Here is a 19,499-nt window from a genome sequence, read left to right on the forward strand (position 1 = left end):
GAATGGTTATAAATGGTTTACTGGAGTGTACAACCAATGACTGTGTGGAATATAGCTGTGTCTGCGCTTCTATGTTTAACATGAATTGGAAAGCCAACAATATTCAGAATTAAATTACAGTAAAGGAGAACAAAATAAATAATGAAAGTATATTGCAAAAGTTGTTTTACTACATGTAATTAAACAATTTATATTAATATCTTGAGATGTTTAATGTCCCATTAATGGTCTTTTGACACAGTTAAAAGACTGGCAGAAGTGTTGGGGTATCAGGAACCTAACCTGAGTCAGTCAAGTAGCCCTATACAAAATCAGGAGTACAGGCTAATCTGTATAAAATATCTGTGAAATATGGGAGCCTGCTATTCAAAAACACAAATATAGCATCCATAAGTTTCATTAAACTATCTTCTACTTTTAATTAGTATCATATGATTAGTTTGGGTAAGTGGGCACATTTTTTTTACCAGTTTTGAGAAAGTAAACAACAATTCTTTGGCCAGAATATAGTGTGAGGAGAACTCAACCATCATAATATACCAATGACATCATGTTTTGAGAATCTCACCGCCCACCATTGATGAAAGTAAATTTAGATATTGTAGACTGTAGGGAGAGGGTTAGGTTCATACATTTGGTGCCAGAAGAGGTAATAGCAGTTTGCATGCCAGGGGGCGCATGGCAACATAATGGCGATTGTTAAATATCAGCTGCAATATTATATCTGCTGCTATATTAGCATTAAGAAGAAAGATCCAACCTAACAATTATTTTGTGAGCTGAGAAGAAAAAGATTTTAAACAATGTCAGTAAAACTTTATTAAACTTAAAAAAACTATACTGTACTATTTTATTAATGGTTGTCCCTTTTTTCCCCATAGATTTTCGGCAGATAACGAGTGGTTAAGGTGTGATGTTTAAATGGTACACGGGCACTCACACCATTTGTGCATATGCCACTGAAAAACAGTAATAATTTTCCTAGAAGCATTTTTGCTAACGGAAGTATATTGCAATAATGCTTCTTTTCAAAATTTAAATGCACTCATGCACATTTCAATTGTGACCTTTCTATCCCTTTAAGTAAACGCTGTAATTACCTGGCTATTAAAACCTATATTGGGGACATTATTTTAAATAGGGGCTTTTGGACTTAAACACATGGGGCTTTGGGGGTTTCTAGGCTTTTTTGATGATAAGTGACTAATTTTTCATTTATATTTATTAAAAATTGTATTTTACCTTTTTACCCCGGGTTTCTGGGTCTTGGTGTGTGTAGTTGTAAGAATACATAGAACCATACTGACTCCATCTTGTATCTATGTAGACATTTATAAACTAACATTGAACTGTTGTTTTTTTTCTATATTTTGTTTTATGAAATCTGTTCTTTGGGGAGTAACATCCTTATCTCGTTACTAACATAACCACACGCTTAATAACCATGCATTTAAAGAGATAGGAAAGACAAAAGTAAACTTGCATGATTCACATAGAGCATGTAATTTTAAGACACTTTTAAATTCACTTCTATTTTCAAATGTGCTTCGTTCTCTTAGTATCCCTTGTTAAAAAATGAATACGCACATATCCTACATTAGTGGGAGCTGCTGCTAATTGGTGCCTGCACACATTTGTCTCTTGTGATTGGCTAAACAGATATTTTCAGCTTCCTGTCAGTAGTGCAATGCTGTCCCTTCAGCAATGGATAACAAGAGAATGAAGAAAATTTGATAATAAAATAAAATTGGAAATTTGTTTAAAATTGTATGTTCTATCTGAATCATAAAAGAAAATGTTGGGGTTTACTATCCCTTTAATATCATCATCATCATCATCATCATCATCATCATCATCATCACATTCCTTTGTTATCTTGTTTCTAAGGATGAATGTCTACAGTTTTACACAAAGGATCTTATTCTCCTGACTAACTTGTAATAAGGGGGCGTGTATGAAGCCCCTCTGTGTCAAGTTATGATGTATGTGATGTATAATATATAACCACAGCCCTGCTAAGATTAAACAGAGCAGCGTGTGTCTATCTGAGTTTGCTCTCCAATGCCTTGTATGTTGAATACTCAATTCCAGGAGATATGTGTAGAATAATGATTATTATGAAATGGTACCTACCCCGGCCTAACGAGAACCTCTAGCAGTTGTTAAACATTTTTGCAATACATTTTCCTTATTTATTTGTCTCCTATTACTGTAATTTAACTCTGAAAATTGTTGGGTTTCTAAATTCCACTGAGTTCCTATAAAGTAATGGGCAACGCCATGTTTGTACTTATGTTGAAGGGACAAAACAGGCAATATAAAAGAGACTGTCCAAACAAGGTTGTGTTGAACATAGGATAATCTAAAAGGGCTTCCACACAGCTTTGTGTGAACAAACAGGTAAATAAAACACGGAAGGGAACTGCACTCTCATACCGGACCAGGTACACAGCCATGACCCTGCAACATGCTCAGCCCTGGGTGCCACTGGCACTCACAGGAAGCTGTGCTGTCCCCACAGTCACAAGCAGTTAACCCCAGACAGGTCTGGGTGCAAGAACCATAAGGAAAATTACAAAACAAATTAATACAACACACAGAGAAAACCCAGCACTCACTTACAAGCTCTCAGCTAAGATTTAAAAGCAAAAATGGAAAGGTTAGTTACCGCATCTGGCCAAATGGGACAAGCCCAGGTACTTCATCAAGGTCCTTTCCAATACCTGGGACCCTAAAACAGCCACACAATGCAAGCTTTCAAATCCAAACAAACTGGGAACAAGGGAAGGGTGCACATGCATATGTAATCACCCTAGACATATACAAAACACGGAAGGAAACTGCACTCTCATACCGGACCGGGTACACATCCCATGACCCATTGTGTGGCTGTTTTAGGGTCCCAGGTATTGGAAAGGACCTTGACGAGGTACCTGGGCTTGTCCCATTTGGCCAGATGTGGTAACTAACCTTTCCATTTTTGCTTTTAAATCTTAGCTGAGAGCTTGTAAGTGAGTGCTGGGTTTTCTCTGTGTGTTGTATTAAACAGGTAAATAAAAAAAAAAAAAAATAGTTAAAATGTGGCGACTCCCAATACTTTATAGAAACTAAAGAACTGTATATAAACTAAACCTTAACACTTACATTTTAAATATTTAAACAACTAATATATTTGTAAAAATACATCCACATATTATTGTAAGGCTAATCTTTGCTTTTAATACATCATTATGTCCAGCAGGTATTAACTGTTTAATATTCATTTAAGTATAGAAGAGAGTCACAGTCAGCTCCGAAAGTGGCTAAAGGCATTGTGCCTATGACTGCCCTCTATCATCATCCACACTTAAATGGACAGCAAAGTCAAAATGAAACTTTCATTAAACAGATGCAATGCATTTGAAACAACCTTTCAATTTACTTTTATCATGTTTACCTTGTTCTCTTGATATTCTTTGTTAAAGGCTAAATCTAGGTAGGCTCATAGGATAATTTCTAAGCCCTTGCAAGCAGCCTCTTATCTCAGTGCATTTATTAGCTTTTCACAGCTAGACAGTGTTAGTTCATGTGTGCCATATAGATAACCTTGTGGTCACTCCTGTGTAGTTATGCATGAGTCAGCACTAATAGGCTGAAATGCAAGTTTGTAAAAAGAACTGTGATAAGGGGCAGTCTGCAGAGGCTTAGATACAAGGTAATCACAGAGGTAAAAAGTGTTATAATATAACCGAGTTGGTTATGCAAAACTGGGGAATGGGTAATAATTATGTTTAAACAATAAACCTTTTCCAGTAGACTGTGCCTTTAAACGATTAAGCGCATAATAAGCTTGAGTCAGTATTTTAAACATTACAATGCCCTAAATATATTGCATTAACAAGGGGGCTTATGAGTGCATCTAGTTTTATTGTAAAACTGACAGCATTTGACTGTTCTGCCTCTATAGGATCTAGGCAGATTCATTTATTACAAGTAAATTAGCAACAGCTGAAACGTATTTAAAGTCTCATGATAATCTCAGCGAGAAAAATGCTCAAGACTCCAATTTTACTGGTATCACCAATGTATTAATTAGAAACTATGTCACAGCCAAAAGAAAGAGTTTTAATGCCTAAATGGGGCATTGGATTTTGTAATTTGTATACCTTCTGAAACAGTGTAAAGTTATAAAACTCAAATATATATTTCTAAATTATTTATTTTATATATATATATATATATATATATATATATATATATATATATATATATACAACAAATAATGTAATGCTTGAAATAATAATAAACAATAAATAATTAACAGGTCTCTATTTTACACATAACTTCATTTTAATAAAGACACTATCTAATTCCTTAATTAAATTAAAATTCTATTGAAAAAATAAATAAATCACATTTTGCATTACCTTGTAAATTATAGCTTGAAAGTATTGCAGAATTTGTATGAATTAAAAGGACATTATCATGATAATAATTTGTCAGAGCATGTCATTCAGCATTCCTCATCCTAGCTCACTAAGGGGTTGATTCTAATCTTATAAATCAGCTTGTGTATTGGCCTCATTGAGTAAATGTGACTAGTATACCCACCATGCCCATATACAATTGCCATTTAGATTAACGTTCATGAAGGTGTGATCCCGTTTAGAAGCTCAATAATGTAGGAGCAAACACTTAGAAATGCTCTGCCGTGACCGTGTTTGGACTTAGCCAGTGGCGTCACTAGGGGGTGTGGGGGGTGCGGGCCGCAACCGGGTGACACCACCAGAATAAAAAAGTTGTGAAAGTTGCGCTGCTAGCCTAAACCTGCCTGCCTATCTGTGCTCACTGCTCAGTGAGGGGGATGCCTGGCACCTGACCGCATGACTGTCTGACACTGGCTCTAAAGTGAAGGAGCCAAGTATGATGCCCACCAGACCAGTACGGTTACGGTACACTAAGTACACACTGAAGAGGTAGGAGGGGAGGGCGGGCGGGGGTCTGGCGGTGAGCAGAGTGCAGAGGTAATTGGCCATAAGAAGCGGTAGGCACGCGGCCCGGGGCTGTGCACTGACAGACTTGGAACAGAGTCAGAGAGCAGAATTTTCATAGTTTGCGCGCCTAAACCTTTTCTTTAGTGATTTATTTTTAGAGTGCTCTGTTTATATTTCATTTGATGCTCTGCTGAGCCAGGGAGCAGCTCTAGGCATGAGCTTTATAATTAATGCAGTGCATTTTAGATATTTTGTATGTGTGTGTGTGTCTGAGTGTTTGTGTGTGTGTGTGTGTGTCTGAGTGTATTTGTGTGTGTGCCTGAGTGTTTTTGTGTGTGTGTCTGTGTGTTTGTGTGTGTGTGTGTGCCTGAGTGTTTTTATGTGTGCGTCAGAGTGTTTTTGTGTGTGTCCAAGTGTGTTTCCGAGTGTTTGTGTGTGCATCTGAGTGTGTTTTTAAGTGTGTCTGAGTGTTTGTATGTGTGTGTGCCAGTTTGTTTTTGTGTTTGTGTGTGTCTGCTTTCTGGGGGGAGGGGGGTGACACCATAACTTACCGCACCAGGTGGCACCAACCCTAGTGACGCCACTGGACTTAGCTTGTGTGAAGGTGCGTTCCCTAATAAAACCCCGTCATGAAGGTGCAACTGCGTTTGAAAATCTTCTATACAGATACAATGTTGGAACAAAGCGGTTTCACACTTTAGACTTTCAGTACTGTTAAAATCCAATGTAAGAAGATATCCATAAGTCCTTTTAATAGAAACCTGTAGTCTCCATCTTGTTTGTGGATCACGTTAAAATCGGAAACAATTATTTAACTCCTTAACGCTGTTAGGATGTTCCATGCTGTTCTAAGCAATGGGCATTAACGCCGTTAGGACGGCATGGAATGTCTTAACTGATATGGCATCCTGCAGCTTCCTGTGCTTTCAGAATGGGAGTTTGGACTGGGGGGCATGCCTAGCATCGTAGGCAGTTCACCATGATCTGATCACACCCTTGAAATCACGTGAGCGAATCGACGATCGCGTGATTTCATTTTTAAAGCATCTGTTTACATCTGAACTTTGTTCCGATGTTAAACACTTGGCCTCTGGCATGAAGGGGTTAACAAACAATAAAAATATTGTTAAAAACAAAACTTGTCAAAGATTAAAAGTGACAATATAGTAATGGAGCAATCACGTCTAGTATTTCATTATACCAACATACAATTGTCATTCAGATAGTTTAGCAGTGATGAGAATGGAAACAGATTGCAATAGGTTCTTTTAGATTACTACATGCTGTTTGTAGATGTCCTGATGTGACTTTTCCAATATACCCTATATATAAATATACAAATGGCATTCAGATGGTTAAGCAGGTGGTGAGGATGGATTCGGATTACAATAGGTTAAATTCACACATGTAAACAAAGGGGTTAAAGGGACACCAATCAGCAAGTGCTACACAGTTGCTGAAAAATGGTTACTAAACTTAGATTCCTGCTTTTTCAAATAAAGATAGTAAGAGAACAAAGAGAAATTGATAATAGGAGTAAAATAGAAAGTTCCTTAAAATTGCATGCTCTATCTGAATCATGTAAGAAAAAAATTGGGTTTTGTGTCCCTTTAATTCAAAAGTCCTTTACTGTAACCTTAAGAGGTGTGAAAGGGCTATTGTATCTCTCAGTTTCGGTTGACCTCCCAGTTTCTTTAAAACATGTACTTAAAGGGATATGAAACCCAAAAAATGTCATTTGTGATTCAGACAGAGCATACAATTTTAGAGAAAGTTCTATTATAAAATTTGCTTCATTCCCATGATATTCTTTGTTGGAGAGATACCTAGGTAGGCATTTGAAGCACTACATGACAGGAAATAGTGCTGCCCTCTAGTGCTCTTGTAAATGGCTAATATTCTTACAAAACTGCTACCAAATACTGCTCCAGACTAGGGATGGGCGAATGTTTCTAAAAATTCAAAATTTAAAACGAATTTTGATACATTCGTTTGTTTGAATCGAATTTCGAATGTTTATATAACATTCTAACATTCTATTTTCGAATTTTCGTTTTTGAATTTTTCAATAAAATTCGAAAATATTCATTCGAATAATAGAATGTTTAGCTATGTATTCATTCAATTTCGAAATGTAATATTCGAATTCGAATGTGACATTCAAATTTGAAATAGTATTTCTAGTCTACAACTGTGTTTAATAAATGTAATATTCAAATGCTACATTCGAATTTGAAATAGTATTTCTAGTCTAATATTGTGTTTGAAATGTAATATTGGAATTCGATTGTGACATTCAAATTCGAAATAGTATTTCTTGTCTAATACTGTGTTTTTTAAATGTAATCTAATTCGAATATGACATTCAAATTCGAATGTGACATTCGAATTCAAAATAGTAGTTTACAACTGTGTTTAATAAATGTGATATTCGATTCGAATGTGATATTCGATTCGAATGTGACATTCGAAATAGTGTTTCTAGTCTACAATTGTGTTTTATAAATGTAATATTCGAATTTGAAAGTGACATTCAAATTTGAATGTGACATTCGAAAATCGAATTTTTAAGAATATTCGTTCTTATCAACATTCTATTATGTAAATCGAATTTCTACAATAACATTCGTTCTAACATTCCAATTAGAATATAAACACATTCGCCCATCCCTACTCCAGACATCTGCATGCTCCTGAGCTTATATCCAAGCTTTTCAAAAAGTCCTGGAGTTGTGGCTCCTAATATTCCAGTTTTGGCTCCTAATATATGGTATTCTTCCACATACATCTAGAATATAGGATTTGGCAACTCTGTAGTAGGGCAACAGTTCTATGGTTTATGAGATTTTCCAATTCATAATGTGAAGTGACAAACCTGGGGTGAAAATCCGTGACAGATGTAGACTATGGGAACGTTGTCTGTCGCTGGACCCTGGTCAAGGCACAAGTCTGTTTTCAGGGAATTACGCAGCTAAAATAGAGAAGAGAAACAAATCAACATTTGTAATATTAAATTTGTCTCCTTTTCCTAACAAATAATGATGAAAATCATATACAAGTTATCCCATAATCCTACAAAACAGATGAAAAGGAAACATCCTCTGTCTGTTCTTTATGAGATAAAGGAATTATGTATTTCATAGTAATTACAGACAAAATGAATGGGAAAAGATCACAGGATGTTTTTTTTTCTTTTTTGAAATGTTATAACTTATTTTTTAATGTCTATAAATACCTATGCATATTAAAGAGACATAAGTCATTTTACTGTAAATAGACTGTATTTATTAAAAAATTAAATTAGATTCTTGACAAAATAAAAATTGCTGAATATTTTAAGACTTGTGCAATGTAATAAAATTTGAAGTCTAATTAAAAATGTAAATAAACATGATAAAAATACTGTATAACTTATTAACAAAATATAAACAGAAAGATGATGCAATTATTAAAATTGCCATATTTATTATTTATAAAATATGAGGCCTTGTAAAGTTCTATAAAACTCTATAGGGGCTGACCTGAGGTCTTATAGGTGTCTACCACTTATTGTGGCTCTAAGCAATGGGGATTAATCTGAGGGCTTGTGGGGTCCTAGAAAATGTATAGTGCTGTAGGCAATGGGGACTAATCAGAGGTCTGATGGGGGCAAATAACTGCCGTCAGCTGTAGGCAATGGGGAGTGATCTGATGTCTGATTAGAGGTTATTATTTATAGGGGCTGTAGGCAATGGGATCTCAACTCTTTCCCACACCCATCTACTAGTTACCCAGAATGTTTGTGTTGCGACGAGCTGGCAACCCTAAGCACCGTTAACAGGTCAGACTGAGTGAGTATTCTACTGCCTGGGCTTGTGAGCTGCTCCCTCACTGTGACTGACTCGCCTGGGCTCATCATGGGAAACCCTTAGAATCTGACCTGTTAGGGACATCTGAGGATAGAAGTTGAGAAATGCTGATATTAAGTGTGTCACAGTGGCAAGTGCCCAGTAAAGATGGTACTATAAATATTACTTCCCACACCATATGCTAAAATGTGACGCTCTATTGTCCTATTATGCTTGTTTTTCTGTAAAGTGGAACAATATATAAGGACTAGACCTGTATTTGGATCCTTTGCTAGGATCTGACTGCAGAAGAAGGCGGCCAATCGTGGCATTCGGCTTTTATTCTTGTTAAAGTGCAACAGACTAAGATCTGTGCAAATCAAAATCAATGCCATGAGTGACCGTCTTCTTCCGCATTCACATCCTAAGGAAGGATCTAAATACACATGTCTAATACTATGGGGTGAGATTACACATGCGACACAGGCTTCAGCGTAACTGCTGAAACCCACATCGCCAGTAATTTCACCTCGCACATCGGGGAATCCAGTAAACCCTGCCAGTAGTTCATAAACTGCCGTAAGTCGGATAAACAATCGATGTGCAGAAATTTGCATAAATATAAATTTCTGGAGTCGCCAGTGATTTACGGCACTTTAGAAACTGCTGGGCGCCTAAGAAAATAAAAAAAAATGTCAAATCGCCTGTAAAAGTCTAACCCGCCTCCCAAAAATAAACCCGACACGTAAAACTCCTATATCCACCATCACCCCCATATCGGAACTAATAATAAATGTATTAACCCCCTAATCCGCCAACCCCCCACATCGTAATCTAACTAATTAAACTATTAACCCATAATCCGCCAACCCCCACATCACAAAGTATCTTATAAAATATTAACCCCTAATCCGCCAACCCCCATATCGCAAAGTATCTTATAAACATATTAACCCCTAATCCGCCAAACCCCCACAACGCAATAAACCTAATAAATCTATTAACCCCTAAACTGCCAACCCCCCACAACGCAATTAACATAATAAATTTATTAACTCCTAAACCGCCAACCCCCCACCACTTAGTAATTAAACTAGTTATTTGCGTTGTGGGGAGTTAGCGGTTTAGGGGTTAATAGGTTAATTATGTATATTTGCGTTGTAGGGGGTTGGCGGGTTAGGGGTTAATAGTGTTGATAGGTAGTTGGCGTTGTGGATGAATGGCGGGTTAGGGGTTAATACATATATTAGGTAGATCTCAATGTGGGTGAATGGCGGCTTAGGGGTTAATAGTTTTAGTTGGTAGATTGCGATGTGGGTGAATAGCGGATTAGGGGTTAATAGTTTTATTAGTTATTGTGGTGGGGGTTGGCAGTTGACAGGTAGATAAATATTCCGCATGCGTTAGGCTGCTTACATTTTCAGTGCAAGGCTTGCTGGAGTAAAATGTCTCCATTTTGACTGCGTAAGTCCTTGTACTGAATATGTGATACCGATTTGCAACACGGTTTTATGTTAGCTTATGGGAGTAAAATTAGCGGGCAACAGGTGCCGTATATGTGATAGCAAAACCGGACTTAGAACCGGCGTCGCCGGCTTTCACGGGTGACGCTGCATATGTAATCTTGCCCTATATGTGTATTGCACGTGTATTTTCTATATAACTTGCTTTCATTATTCTTTGATGTCCTATAGTCTCCAAAGATGCATCTCCATTAAGTTAAATGTAGTTTTAAAATACATATGATGCTTATAGATCAAAAGTAAATTTTGTTGCATTCTAGGATATATGCCATTGCCTTTTGCACATGATAGTTGAGGATCAATAATATTTACGTTATGCAGTTGGGATGCTTGGGAAAAATAAACACTGCAGAGGTATTACAATACAATTAACAAACATATCAAGGAATATGTTTACATATAGTGCACCAAAGGATCCTTAAATGTCTACAGTAACTTTAAAAGGGACATGAAAGACAAAATTAAACTCTCACGATTCAAAATATAAAAATCTATTTAAAGAGACTTTTCTATTTACTTTTGTTATCAAATGCACGTTGTTCTTTTGGTATCCTTTGTTTAAAAACCATATCTAGGTAGGCTTTAGAGCAGCAATGTATTACTGGGAGCTAGCTGGCTATACACCTATACCTCTTGGCATTGGGTCACCAGATGTGTTGAGCTAGCTCCCACTAGTGCAATTCTGCTCTTAGGTTGACTTTAACTGTGTTGAACACCTTTGCAAGAGTTAAACAGAGCTATATGCGAGCTGTAGAACAATAATAAAACCCTCTATACATTATAAAACATAATAGTATTTTCTTTTGACACTCTTACGTCCCTTTATAATTTTAAAAATAAATTACAAGATATACAACATTTGTACCGAATGCTTAACAAGGTATATTCATATACTGCACTTTAACCTTGCCGAAGATCGAAGTGTAAGTTGCTGGCAGGAGTAATACAGCACTTGTACCAGGCAAATGAGAACAAAATAGTACACTAGCACAGTATGTGAAATGAAAATTAGCTGCCCACGGGGGAGTGAGAGTCTGTAGGTTCATTTACCTCTGTTTCCTTTCAAAGCCAGCTTTTTCATGCATAAATCCATTGCTTCCACTGTCTAATGAGCTATATAAATAATGAAGTATTTACATCACCCCATTTAGCATTGAGCTGGCTCAATTAGGCCAAAGAAAATGACTATGCAAGTACAGCAATTGCATTTAAAATACCACCCTATCAATTCATGCAGCAGACAGAGCTATTAATCTGAGTGTGTCTGAAACCTCCCTATGTCACAGAAGAACATTTCTTTAAGAGCGGTAGGTGACACACGACCTTAGCACAAACCTTATTTTAGCTATAGTTTATGCTAAAAGAGCATACAAGGATATATATGTGTAACAGTGCACCATGGGACATTTTAGGGACATATATAACAGGGGCACTGATATTTACCTACCAGCATTTGTGGCTAGGGTTAGGGACTTGGGAGGTTAAGGTGGCTGTCACCATTTTGTGGGTGTGGCCATGTTTGGTAAAAGGCAGGGTCACAGGTGGATAGTGGGCAGGATCATGGGCGTGTTTGGGCAGTCAGTAGGTGTTTCCGGTGGCTTGTGGGCATCTGGCAGATCTATAGGCCGGGCTAATGGTACTTCTGCAAATTGGGACATATGGCTGTCTAAGAGGAACAGTGGGACACAGCTCATACTTACGACCTGTCCCTCTCAAATAGGGACAGGTGGGAGTTCTGCTGATATTTTGAATAAGCCTTCATTTTTATTTTTTCATTTTTATTTTGGATAATTAGTTGATTAAATGAGATTACTGGTTCTTATCTGCGATTTGAACTTTCAGATTCAGTTTATTTTTTTATATAAAAAATAAGTTAAATAGTCCTTTTGCTTCTATATAACATTTCTGCGTGTCCCATGGAGTGAGTGTGTAATTTTTAAGGGCTGAAATGTTTAGCAAGATCGGATATGTAATAATTAAAAGAATGTAGGGAATTATGAATGTTATTGGGTGCTACACCTATATTAAATTGATAGCATTATACCTCAACCCTATTTTTTATTGTCTAAAAAGAAAGAAAACCATCTTTACTACTCATTCTCCAGTTTTGTACAACCCACATTGTTATAATAATATACTTAATAACCTCTAAATTTCTGACCGTTTCTAAGCCCCAGAAGGACACCTCTTATCTCTGTGCAGTATATTAGCTTTTCCCAGCCAGACAGTGCTAGTTCATATGAGCCATATATATAATATTTTGCTCACTCCTGTGGAGTTATTTATGATGCAGCACTAATTAGCTAAGGTAATCGCAGAGGTAAAAAGTCTATTCATATAACTGTGTTGGTTATGCAAAACTGGTGAATGGGTAATAAAGTGATTATCTTTTTAAGCAATACAAAATTTCAGGTAGACTGTTCCATTAAGTTATGCACATGGCATGATTCTGTTTCATATAGAAAATATCCTATCCCCTACAAAATGGTAGTCAATAAAAAAACGTAGCTATAGATTCTAGTTCCATGTACTTGTACTGATTGTGCGTATAATAATCTCTGGCTTGACTTCTGTGTAGCGCTCTACAAAGTGTAACACACAGTGGCCCTATTTAAAATAGACCAACATTGGTCCTGGCGCTTTTCTTTATCTAATATGGAGTCCAAGTACAACACATGTACAGAACGCATGTTGCTCGGTAGCCAAAGCTTTGTGCATGCAGAAAGTCGGTCACTATGCAGGAGATATTCTGCTATTTTCTTATACAAAAAAGGGGGGGAAAGCATGACATTTAGGGTCAGAACTGGAACTGCAAAAATAAAAATCATAACATTCTCATACTCTCCCACACTTTTGTGACCAATAAAGATTAAGTAAAAAGCTTCTATCATAGAGCTAGACAAACACTAGGGGGCCGATTTACTAAGCAGCGAATGCTGTTCATTTCGCGCAAGCCTTCTGGCTCACTGGAATCAGGAGTTAAGAGGCAGCAGCCGTAAGACCTCTGAGGTGGCGGACTGAATGACACCCCCAGCTAGTGGCCAATTGGCCGCGAATGTGCAGGCGGCGGCATTGCACCAGCAGTTCACTAGAAATGCTTGTGCAATGATAAATGGCGATAGCGTATGCTGTAGCAAAATCATTTCCACTCGCCATATAATAAATAGGCCCTCATGTGTCAAGGTGTCTAAAAGGGGTCTGAGGCTCTTGGTAAAATACCCATTTGCCTTTGGCAGGGTTCAGAGAAAGGAGATGAGTCATAAGGCTCCTTTTTGTGGCGTGCACACACACTGATGCTTAATACTTCTTTACATGGCAGCCAGGCTGTGTTCCAGGCAATCAAGAGGTAGGAACGTTGTTTTACTGGCAACCAAGGGGTTAAACCACAACTTAGTTTTTGTTTTAAATCACTGTTTGTGTGAGTGATACTGGTAACCAATGGCTTCAGACTGTAAAAAGCCCTGTTCTAGGAGAGTTTCTCCATAAAGCATTGGTTAAAGGGACAGTAAACACTTTACAATTACTAGGACTTCTGTTGTCTAGCTTTATAATAAATTATCAGCCACATGTAAACATGTTTTATCCCCCCCCTCCCCCCCCCAGTTAGGTCTTTCTATGCCATCCTAACTGCACTGGACTTTACATTGTTCCTAAATGGGATTGCGACCTCATCCCCTCATTGAAATCACGTGATCGCATAAACGATCGCATGAACTAAACCCCAACATTTTATTTCATGATTTGGATAGAACATATAATTTTAAACAACTTTCCAATTTACTTCCATTATAAAATTTGCTTCGCTCTCTTGTTATCCTTTGCTAATGGAACAGTTTTGCACTACTGGCAGCAAGATGAAGACATCTAGTCAGCCAATCACAAGACACAAATCTGTGCAGGCCCCAATTAGCAGCAGCTCCCACTAGTTTATTTTTCAACAAGGGATACCAAGAGAACAAAGCACATTTGAAAATAGAAGTGGATTTAAAAGTGTCTTAAAATGACATGCTCTATCTGAATCATGCAAGTTTAATTTTGACTTTCCTATCCCTTTAATGACATGAAAAGGGAAAAAAAAAATAATGAAAGTATATTGCAAAGTTGTTTTGCTGTGCAGAATTGGTACAGATGTAATACTTTTCAAATTATGTAGAATCTGCCCTATGTCCTGCAATAGCAGCTTTCTTCACTCATGTTAAAATGTCTGTCCAACAACCATTTGTAATGCTTCATAAAATAAGCAATTATATATTTCATGGTGCTGCAATGTAATATATCTATCAGCTGAGTGTGAAGGGAGTTTAGGTGTCATTTGAAAAGACAACTAGACTATTTTCTTTCTATTGATTTCTTGTCCGTATATTAAGTTGTATTGATTTTACGTATGGAAAGCAAATTGCAGTCTACAATAATACAATACAAAACACATGACTTTGCTGTCCTTTAATCATCCAATTAATAAGGCAGGAACATATATAGCAAAATGACTGCCTTAACAATCTAGCTCCTGCCTTAGAAATAAATATTGATCATACGTTAATACACGATTCAACAGATAAATGAACATACCGTCCCATAGGCAATGACATCAGAGTACGTTCTCATTTGAGGATATACTGTAACAAGGTACCAGCGAAACGTCTTACACTGCAGTTTTTTCCGAAGTGCTTTCCGATCTGAAATATCCCCTATGTCAATTCCTGAATCCTGAAAATATAAACAAATAATAGTAATTAATTCTATATACAAAATGAACATCACATGTTAAAAAAAATGAGATGTACGTACTAACTAAAAATATACAATCAAAGTTAAAAGGACATTAAACCCAATTGTTTTCATTAAAGGGACAGTCAACACCAGAATTGTTGTTGTTTAAAAAGATAGATAATCCCTTTATTACCCATTCCCCAGTTTTGCATAACCAACACTGTTATATTAATACACTTTTTACCTCTGTTATTACTTTGTATCTAAGCATCTTCTGACAGCCCCCTGATCACATGACATTTTATTTAGTATCTATTGACTTTCATTTTAACCAATTAGTGCAGTGTCTGCCACAAGCAATGGGCGTGATCACAATATTATCTATATGGCTCACATGAACTAGCTCTCCCCTGTTGTGAAAAGCAAATAAAAAAGCATGTGATAATAGGCGGTTTTCAAGGGCTTAGAAATTATCATATGAGTGTTTTTGGACTTGACTGTCCCATTAATAATTCAGATAGAGGAAACCATTTAAAACAACTTTCTAATTTACTTCTACTATCTAATTTGCTTCATTCTCTTGATATTCTTTTCTGAAAAGCATATCTAGATAGGCCCAGTAGCTGCTGATTGGTGGCTGCACATAGATGCCTCATATGATTGTCTCACCCATGTGCATTGCTATTTCTTTAACAAAGGATATCTAAAGAATTAAGCAAATAAGATGATATAAGTAAATTGGAATGTTGTTTAAAATTGTATTCTCTGTCTGAATCATGAAAGAAAATTTTGGGTTCAATGTCCCTTTAAAGGGACAGAAAATGTTAATAAAAAAAACACTTTATTAAAGAATTCATTAAATAGTAAGTGGTTAAATATAAGTCTATATTTTAGACCTTTGTGGTTTCTGTTTTACTAACCCCCCCTGCTAAGCTTTTTTTCCATCCTTGTTGCGGCAGGCAGTACAGCCAATTACAAGCCATACCACCCGCTGCTTTGACAGAAAGCAGGGCATCCTCCTGGCGCATGCACATCAGTGGCTGCTTAAATCTTACATGCATTGAGCATCTAAGTTATTTTGTAACTTTGTTTAATGAAAAGAAAACAAACAATTATCAATATAAATGGCAGTAAGGCCTGTACAGAATAAATCAATCTTTTCTTGCCATACTTGACATAGATACAAACATGAATATAAGATCGATACAAAAGAGGATGCTCTTTGTTAATAAACATTAAAGTTCTTTTCTGAGATTTTGATGAATGAAGTCGAGTTGTCCTATTGCGTTGAGTTCTAATATCTTCAGACTATAAAAGCGTGGATTGGTAGATTAGTCCTTCAGCTCAAATAACAAGAGCATTGGAAAGAAAATAGAACCATAACAACAGTTATTGCTTCTCGAAGCCGTGTAGGCGATGCCCGATCTAGAGGGGGTGGCACACCACCTCGGTCATAGTGCAACCTCAAAGATAGACACAAAACTCGTCAGCTCATGGGGTATCAGATTGCCACCTCTCCATCATGTACTCGTGGGTCTCGACTCTAACATCTCTCAGAAATCGAAATCTTTCAAGTTGTAGAAGCCGTTCTACTTGGGATTTCCACTCCTCTACTGTGAGAATGGTTTTCCAATGTCTAAGAATCAGTATTTTGGCACTGTTTAGCATTATAAAGGGCAGGTTCTTTTTTACTTTGTCTTTTAGTTTAAGCAGGCAGTGAAAAAGGATGGTATGTGGATGATTTGGAATAGATGTTCCTATTTTTGTTTGAATGATTTTGAAAATATCTCCCCCACTATTTTCTCAACCTCTCGCACCCCCACCAAATGTGTAATGAGACCATATCCTTTTTAACCACTGAAGATTACTAGGATGTAAAAAAAAAATAATACTGCATTTATAATGGCAATTACTAGGTCAAGTGCATGTAAGGAAGATATTCTTCCAAAAATAAACTTCTCTAAGAAAAAACTGAGTTACAGCCCAGAAAGTAGAGAAATCATAAGACTGTGCTGTAATGTTCCCTGGTTCTAAAGAACTGGGTGCTCCAAATTCTTCTCTCCACTAGACCAGGACAGTGCAGATACAACAGGCACTTAAAGGGACAGAAAGGTCAAAATTGAAATGTGTAAGGGTGCATTTTAAATTTAAATAGAAGAATTTTTGCATTAAATTTCCATTACCAAAAATGCTTTTTCCAGTAGCATACGCACATTATATGCTGTGAGGGCCTGTGCACCAGTATTCTGGCGGTGGTGCATATTAACCCCTTGAGTGCTAACGACGGCTCTGAGCCGTCACTGAGTTTCCCACTCTGGTGCTAATGACGGCTCAGAGCCGTCGCTAGCACTCTCCCACCTTGAGGGAGATCTGGGGGCTCCTACCCCGGCGATCGTGCCTGTAGAGTGACAGGTATCGCCGGGGCTTCCCGTTTTGCGTGGTGGCATCACGCGCAATAACGTGATGACGTCACCGCGCAACTTTATTTATACTTAACAATGTTAAGTATAGGAGCAGGGGGCATGCTGCTTAGAAGCCTGTATCTCAGGCATCTAAGCAGCTACAGACCCCCAAGACCTAACCTTTCCAACAGAGTAAGTCTTGGGGGTCTGAAAAAAAATAAAAAAAAGTTTTACAAAAAAAATTGTTCAAATTGTAAAAAATAAAAAAAAAACATTAAAAAATCTTAGCACCCAGGTGGGAAAGTGCTTAGCACTCAAAGGGTTAAGCGAAGTTTAATTAAATTAAACGTAGTTAAAGTTGCACTCAAGTACACCCACTGCTCCAGATTGCAATTCAACCAGTAATTGGACACATGCCTATATGCCTACTTCTTATTGGCTCATCAGTCGTATCCACATCTGGATTGGCACAGCCTTTGACAATGCATTTAACCAATTTGCTGTGGTTCAAAACAAATGTGTCTGCATAAAAATACAATTCTCTAATTAAATAGAGAATTTTATTTCAGCGCTGGAATTTGACTTTAAACCTTCAAACAACTGCTATGACGACCTTGCAAAGAGCTGCCGTGTATGAATACAAAAATATTTTCACAAACATCCCTAATGATGTTTTTTTCATATTAAGAAACCTGACATCTTGCAATATGCTGATACGCTATACTGATTCCGGGCCCTCAACAGTCTGTTTAGCAATGTATCTGATAAATGCATCTTCAATGCTAGGCATTCTACAGCTGGAACACTGCTTCCTGGGGTGAGATTCCTTGTAGCACCTCTTAATGGAGCAGAACCAGGGTCCTCTTGACGTAAATGAAACCACAGTCTCTGAATCGTTCTTTAATGTTTTCATTAGCAAGCTTCAGCGTTAAAGGCAATGGAGAAAATATGTATAGTATAAAATAAATTATTTGGTATCTTAAAGGGACATTAAAGTCAAAATTAAACTATCATGATTCAAACAGTGCATCCAATTCAAACAAAAAGAGAAGGTGCAGGAGAAGTAATGCATTACTGGGAGCAAGTTGAACGCATTTGGTGAGACAATAACAAGATATATATGTGTGTGTGTGTGTGCAGCCACCAATGAGCAGCTAGCCTCCAATACAGCATTGCTGCTACCTAGGTATGCTATATAACAAATGATACCAAGAAAACTGAGTCAACTTGATATTAGATCAAAGATCAAGAATCACAAATGTTCAACAAAGAATCTTGAAAGTTTAATTTTGACTTTTGCATCTTTTAATTGGTAAATTGACTTCTTTATTGAGCATAAATATATCATTAGATATGTGCATAGGCAAAAAAATTGATCCGAAAGATTTGTTTTGGATTTTTAAAAAGTCCATGAAGGCATTCGGTTCGGGTGAATATTGCTTTCGGATTTGTTAGTTATTTCTTATAGAAACAGCTAATATAGACAATTCATATTAGCAACAATCTTAAATTATATGATTCAAACAATTAAAAATAACCTCTCTTTCAATGTTAAAAGTACATACAACTCCTGCAAGACTAAAATCCAGCATTTAGTGCCAAACCGGATGTCCCTAATACCAGTCACTAGTAATACTATAGCAGGGGCCGATGGACAAATGAATGGTCAAGACCCCCTGTACATCATTACAAACAAAGGAGATTATTAACCAAACAATATAACTCCTTCCTCCATTCCTGCACCGTGTCTTGTTGCCAAATGGCATGAACAAATCAATTTCGTCCACTTCGTCCATTAAAGGGACAGTAAAGTCCAAATTAAATGTTCATGATTCAGATAGGGCATGTAATTTTAAACAACTTTCCTATTTACTTTTAGCATCAAATTTGCTTTGTTCTCTTGGTATTTTTAGTTGAAAGCTGAAGCTAGGTAGGCTCATATGTTAATTTCTAAGCCCTTGAAGGCCGCCTGTTACCTGAATGCATTTGAGTTTTTCACAGCTAGAGGGCATTAGTTGATGTGTGCCATATAGATAACATTGTGCTCACACCCGTATAGTTATT

General features: G+C 37.0%; 1 protein-coding gene across 1 annotated transcript in view; it reads right to left on the bottom strand.

Annotated features, from left to right (window-relative positions):
• Nucleotides 1-19,499, bottom strand: part of GALNT18 (polypeptide N-acetylgalactosaminyltransferase 18) — a 960,883-nt gene that overhangs the window by 79,765 nt on the left and 861,619 nt on the right. The window contains exons 8-9 of the mRNA XM_053720241.1: nucleotides 14,893-15,030; nucleotides 7,849-7,944 (exon numbers count right to left, since the gene is read on the bottom strand). Coding sequence (XP_053576216.1) covers nucleotides 7,849-7,944; nucleotides 14,893-15,030 — 234 coding nt within the window. The remainder of the gene's footprint in view (nucleotides 1-7,848; nucleotides 7,945-14,892; nucleotides 15,031-19,499) is intronic.

Source organism: Bombina bombina, chromosome 7 (assembly GCF_027579735.1).
Source record: "Bombina bombina isolate aBomBom1 chromosome 7, aBomBom1.pri, whole genome shotgun sequence".
Classification (NCBI taxonomy): Eukaryota; Metazoa; Chordata; class Amphibia; order Anura; family Bombinatoridae; genus Bombina; species Bombina bombina.